Source organism: Geosmithia morbida (assembly GCF_012550715.1).
Source record: "Geosmithia morbida isolate 1262 chromosome Unknown scaffold_9, whole genome shotgun sequence".
In the NCBI taxonomy this organism is placed as follows: Eukaryota; Fungi; Ascomycota; class Sordariomycetes; order Hypocreales; family Bionectriaceae; genus Geosmithia; species Geosmithia morbida.
Window position 1 is genome coordinate 778,192 of NW_023336196.1, and position 6,654 is coordinate 784,845.

General features: G+C 52.2%; 2 protein-coding genes across 2 annotated transcripts; one reads left to right on the forward strand and one right to left on the reverse strand.

Moving 5' to 3' along the window:
• Nucleotides 1-2,143: 2,143 nt before the first annotated feature.
• Nucleotides 2,144-3,776, forward strand: GMORB2_7758 (MFS transporter, ACS family, pantothenate transporter; the record flags this gene model as incomplete). The annotated part of the gene is made up of 2 exons (XM_035469723.1): nt 2,144-2,750; nt 2,821-3,776. Coding segments are annotated over 2 exons (1,563 nt in total), but the record flags the coding sequence as incomplete, so codon positions are not given.
• Nucleotides 3,777-4,649: 873 nt separating this feature from the next.
• GMORB2_7759 (uncharacterized protein) lies at nt 4,650-5,094 on the reverse strand (the record flags this gene model as incomplete). Its single annotated transcript, XM_035469724.1, has 2 exons — nt 4,650-4,799; nt 4,948-5,094. The coding sequence occupies 2 exons, from the start codon at nt 5,092-5,094 to the stop codon at nt 4,650-4,652; spliced, it is 297 nt and encodes a 98-aa protein (XP_035320818.1).
• Between the last annotated feature and the right edge of the window lie 1,560 nt (nt 5,095-6,654).

Sequence of the window (6,654 nt, forward strand, 5' to 3'; positions counted from 1 at the left end):
TCGTACAAGAGGTGATATCCGACGAAACAAGGCTCCGTATATCCCCAGAAATGACCCGCGCCGCACCTGGCCGTGTCGACAAGATGGAGTTGTGATCCGTCTCGGGGACGGCTCTGTGCGAGGAAATGGGATCGTCGGCCGGATCGGCAGTGGCAGTCGTCTTCCTCTAGCAACTGATGAACCAGTCCGCACTGGGTGTGCCTGGGGTGCCGGTCATGGAGCCGGCTTGACCGAAGAATGCCATAAAGCCTAACCCCGTACGGAGTCCACCAGGCCAAGACCTCTTGTCCATGGCGGGGGCAGACACCATGGTGACGTACGAGGCCATCTTGCCGGTGTGTGCCAGGAGCGCCAGGGTCGCTCCCGTTATGCGTTAGCCATCATACTGCTCTCGCTGTTTCTGCTGTCGCCCGTCTTCTCTCACTTTTCGGAGTCATCGCCATCGCTCATACACGCAATGGCAGAGGCTTTTCCTTATCTCATCGCACGCGGTTGTGGGACTTCAGGCAAGAGGGAATGAATGACCGGGGGCTAGCTCGTCCGTTTGATCCTTGCTTCTCCCATGTCCACCCTACCTCGCCATTCAATCATCCTCTTTTCCGGTGCGGTTATTGGAAGTCATCTTGCCGAAGCCCGGTCGAGCTGCAGCGATAATCCGCACGTTGTGAGCCTTGGTGGCTGGATCCTTGGCCGCGAGCAGCATACGAGATCCGAGGAGGGGCCCGAAAAAGAAGAAGAAAGAGGAAGACATTCTCCACCCCAGGCTACTCCTCGCTGCGATAGCCAGAGTCTGCGTAGGGGTTTCGCAGAGCTGGACTGTCGGGAATGCGGGCGAAACGATCGTCTGCGAGGAAGGCGTCGAGGTAGTCGTCGCGAATCAGGCTGGGCGTCATGACGGCGACGGAAGCTTGTAAATATTATGTGACCCGACGAGAACGGAGAATGACACTTCAGAGACTGAGGGCATGAGTGGCCAGGTCTGTCTTATATCTAACCTTTCTACTACTTGCAGGTGATAATTCCCCAATCCCAGCTGCGCGAGATCATGATGACGAGAAAGAAAGACAGCCTCCATGACCGGTATTGTTCTTTATTTTACCGTTGTAATACATGCATGTAGTGTCCAGTGCGAGACCGGGTACGGATATTGGTACGGGTGTGTCGAATGCATAGGTACAGAGAGTATCATGCAGGCATTTACCAACCCACTCTTGTCAGGTCACTCTACATATGTCTGGTAGATTCTGCTCGTGTGTTCTGCAGGATGGCGGTCATGATTGAGCATCATCAATATTCGTATTCAATTCGTGGATGTGTGTATCCGTGGTTGGTTAGCGATGAGCCGTTTGCTAGTATTAATATGAGCTGGTTATCGGGTTGCGGGAGTGTGTTGATGGCAGCTTTACGGTGTTGGAGTTGTTTTACAAGTGATGACAATATAGACATATACATACATGTAGACATATATATATATATACATGTATACTATATCGGTTGTTTGGGGAAAGGCTAGATTGCAGAAAGAGGAACATGTACAGATGATGTTGGAGAGTATCCTAGCTATGATACCGTTTCCCCCTCAGCATTCAGATATATATATATATATACATAACATGTAATATATATTATCTCAATACGAAGTACGTCAATATGTATTATTATATCCAAGTAATAATACAGATAGATTACTTAGGCCTGCAAGATGTCTTACGCTTATCCGTGCTAATCTACAGCCTGGACAGCTAACACCGTCTTTTTCACTTTTCCTTATCATTAGAAGACGGATCTTGATATCGTCTCCGAAGACGGCACTTTGTACCTCTCCCGCCGGCATTGACAGCCATATCAGCGAAAGGGAAATGTTGCCTCCCATGTTCGACAACGGGACGGCGGGAGACTTACCCACAATGCATGATGCTATTGGCCAGTAAGTGGAACGATATCATGCAGTCCCAATATTACGGCACAATATAAAAAGCTGATAGCTTAGCGTCAGAACTGCAAGTACATGTATCGTGATCCTGCACTGTATCCTCAACTTGTTTTCTGGTCTTCATTCTCTCATGCCTGCTTTCTCCTTCTTGCTCATCTGACCCTTTCGGCTGCCTGTACCTGAGGGGCTGTCAACCGGTGCGTGCTTCAGAAATCTTCACTCTCCGACATGGCCCGATCACGACTCTATGACTACTTCCACACCCAGTACCAACCCGGCGAGCGGTTGCTGCTCGTGAAGATCGACTTCTTCATCCTGACCTTTTGCTGCGTGAGCTACTTTGTCAACTACCTCGACCGCACCAACCTCAACAATGCATACGTGTCCGGCATGAAGGAGGATCTGGGCTTCGTCGGAGACCAGCTCAACCAGATCAACACATGCTTCACCGTCGGCTATGTCATCGGTCAGATCCCCTCCAATATGGCGCTGCACTACTGGCGGCCGCGCTACTTCTTCCCGCTCACCATGCTCCTCTGGGGTGCTCTCACCATGGTGACGGCGTCTGCGCAGCGGCCGCAGTCCATCATGGCCATCCGCTTCTTTCAGGGCATATTCGAATCCACGTCCTTCGTGGGAGCCCATTACATCCTGGGATCGTGGTACACGGAAAAGGAGTTGGGGAAGCGTAGCGGTCTGTTCACATCCTCAGGTCTGGCCGGTACCCTCATCGGCGGCTTCATCCAGACCGGCATTCACGAGTCGCTCGACGGCCGCCACGGACTCTCCGGCTGGAGGTGGCTCTTCATCATCGACGGTAGGCAACACACCGCCCTGCACGCGACCGAGAGGCGACGCAGACAGCTGACGACAGTGACACTGCGCAGGGCTCCTCACAGTCCCCGTCGCTCTATACGGCTTCCTTCTCTTCCCAGACACTCCGCACACCACCACGGCATTCTACCTCACCGACCAGGAGAGAGCTCTGGCACAAGCTCGCGTCCCCGAGCAGCGGGAGACGGAGACCCACATTCCCGGTGCAGGCCCGGACACGAGCAAGCTCAAGGCCATCCTGGTCTATGCGCGTATGGTGCTCTCATCCTGGTACTGGTGGGGGTTCGTCATCCTGTGGATCTTGGCCGGTGAGACGGAGTCGTTCAGCACCAACGCCACGCTGGCCCTCTACATGAAGAGTCATCCGACAAACAGCTACACCGTCCCGCAGCTCAACAACTACCCATCAGGCGTCCCGGCCGTCGGCATCATCTCGACGCTCTTCTGGGCAACGCTGACCGACTTTTACGGTGGCAAGCGCTACCTCGTCGCCTACTTTGTGGGCATCACCGGTATCTGCACGGCCGCCATGGTCTTGGCTGCCGGCCGGGACCCGACAAGCGCACTCTCGACGCGTGTGACATTTGCCGGATACTACTGGGCCGGTTCCATCTATGCTTGCCAGGCCACCTTCTTTGCCTGGTGCAACGATACGATGCGTTTCGAAGACGGCCTCTTCCGCGCCGTCGTCTTGGCCGGCATGAACCTGGGCAGCAACGCCGTCAATGCCTGGTGGAGCATTGTCTTTTACGGAGCATCGTATGCCCCTTGGTTCAACGTGAGTCTATCTACCGCCCTTGTGCATACCCCTTTCGCCCTTGGCTGTCATGTACTTACACAGATTCAGCGCGGGATGTGGGCTATGATTGCGGTGTCTGTTGCTCTGATGATATGGGCTAGTGCAATGATATTGCTCGAACGCCGGGACAAGAAGCGTCGTGCTGTTCTCCACGGAAAGGAATCAGCTTCAGAATCGGGTGTCAAGTTACAGAAGCCAGAAGAAGCCTAGATAACGGCAATATATGACTCACGTTTCCTTTTCTGGTCTCAAGCTATATTGGAGCAAGGTAAATCGTCAAGGATCGGACGTGTTTGTGTATGTTATCCCAATAAGTGCACATCGCTCACGTCACTTGCTTGATTTATACGTAGCGATGGAGAGAGCACTGCACACACATAGAGGCTATATACTTCTCTGCTTCCAAACCGACCTCTGACCATGACGCGCCGTGTCACGACAAATCTTCAGGGGCTCGCAGGCATAGACACATACACCGGGTCTGCCTCCGAACTTGGCAGTGGGCCTCACCTCAGTCTTCCTTGTATTCGATCCTTCCGCGAATCCCATTCAAGCCTGGGAGCTGTGCGGGAAAAAGGCGACCTTGTTCACGCAGAATGATATATGCATGGCAACACGCCGTCTTTCCCGTGGTCTTCATCCTCGGGGAAGCTTGATTCAAGAATCCTGGCAGAATCGGCAACGTCTGAAGTCGGATATGGGACAGTATGATATCCAGGAAAGCTTACTTGGTACTCGGCGCTGGGATGTCCAGTACTATAACTCGAAGTCTGAGAGTGATGGAATTCTACTATATATATAGAAGAAGGATAAGCCGTTTCATCTAAGAAAGACATGCCCGTACACTCATTTTCCCCATCTCGGGCATAAAACAGTCTGCAAGACACGAGCCACTGTATGAAAGAGGCAGATAAAAACGTTGCCGTCCAGGACAGAAAAAAAAAAAGTATAGACAAGAACAGGAAAAGTATAGACATTGAATAGAGGAATACGTGTCCAAGAAAGAAGCGAAGAAGACGGAGAGAGAGTCGAGTTGGACGGACACAGCCCCCGTCGTTCATAGGTTACATATGAGTGTACCTCTTAGACGGAGCAGGGAGAGGCGGCGAGAGACCAGCCAGTAAGACGGTTGGCAACGCCCTGCAAGTAGCAGGAAGCGGAGGTGATGCCGTCGTTGAGGTCGGCGTAGTCGACGGAGCCGCTGTTATACATGCGGGCGGCAGCGTAGACGGCCTAGGAAAGAAGGGGTGTAGAGAAGGGAGTTCTGAAAGAATGGTAAGGAGTGGAACTGTTGGCCTGTATAGCTTCGATGAGGGAGTGACTGCTGCTGATGAGGACAGGATACGAGTTGAATTGGGGAGACGAGCCAGAAGCCCTATACATGGGCAGACGAGACATTGGGAATCTCGACAGCCCGGCTGGACTCCATCCGAAGGATTTGCGACTCAGCAGAGGATTGCGGTTGTAGTAGAGCACCAAACTTGTCCGTAAGCGCTCCTACCCAGCTGCCAAGGCAAAAAGTGAGCATCCGTGCGGATGACGGCTACGTCTGGCTTTGGTATCGCACATTGCAACACACATTTCCAAGCATGCGATAGATTTTATCATGACCTGACCTCAACCTCTGGAAACTCCATAGGCTCGTCCATCGAGGAGTAATCTTCCCACAAGGCTGTCATGTCGACTTCCAGCAGGATAGAGAGCTGACCAGATGTCACGAAGGCCCAGACGAAAAAGCCTAGCCATTCAAAGGCTGATGAGTCGCAGATGGAGTCCGATCTAGCGATGCCCGTGCATGGTATCACCTCCTACCATATCGGGGTGTCGGAGCGTCTACAGCAGGATCATCTCCACCAGTTCCTCATCCAGTCAGCACCCGTCCCCGCTGTTTCGGTCTAATCCGGGGTGCCGCCGCCGTCTGTTGACGCAGGTACACAATGCATCGGGTGGAAGTCTGTGGGAAGGTGATTCCGTTCATACTCCTCTTCTTCTTCCATACCTATTTCACGCCCCTAGAAGGTGGTGAGTGAAGTCACCATTGATTCAATACGTGCACGTATGCAGTCTATAGGACATATGCTATTATATGGAATAAGTATCGCCAACAGGGTGAGGTCAGGAAAAGGAGAGAAGAGTAGCAGCATGGTGATCGGAACAACAGGAACAGGGGGGACGAAAGGGGGGTGGAACAGTGGCTGGCAAGCTTTTACATTCAGTCTTCAATGGGCCAGCAACATTGCATGTCAAGCTAGTTCATATGATGATTTAGGAAGGTCGGCAGATTGAAGGGGGAGCTTCCGAGATTGTGTGTAATAATACTCAGGATCAATTGATGGGATTCTGCTCGAAGCAGGGGCAAAGGAATCGGAGAGTCATGATATAAGTAGCCATCTTGCTCTATTCCAATCGAGGAAAGAGGGCAGCGATCAATGCCCATCCCTCACTCACAACACCTTGACAACTAACTACCTCTCCGCTACTTGGCTGTCACTTGACAGACCTTGTCGATTACCTCACTCCCCTCCTACACAAGCAGGCTCGTTCTGTCTGACAGTAATGAATTATTGCATTTCTTGGCGCACCTGTCATGATGGATCCCAGGTCTCCCGACTGATCCCACGCAAGGATGCTTGAGCGGATACCGTTGTCGGACGGAAGATTGAGCAGGCAAGGTCGCGAGGAAGGGTGGCCGGGGGGAAGGTGTTGGATGTAATATCTCACAATAAGTGAAAGACTCACATCCGATCATGCGGTTCGTCGGATTCCAATCCAAGGCTGCTGCCACGATTCTCTATCGACCACCCAGCGATGCCACATGTCTTCAACAATGCCACGGAATACGCAACTGGTAGGAATCGATCCAGTGCAGTCTCCCAACCTACGGACTTAGTCCGAAGAAATAAGAAAAGGCAGATGCAGATGTGATGCAAAGGAATGCCTCATCGGTTTCCTTTCTACTCCGTTAGTAACATCTCTTTAGCCTATCAGTATCGCCGTATACTTGGACAAGTCCTAGTAGCAAAATGGTGCGGCACAGACACCAAGTTATGAGACGTGCAATCGTGTAAGTTGCAATACCTTTCCCCCC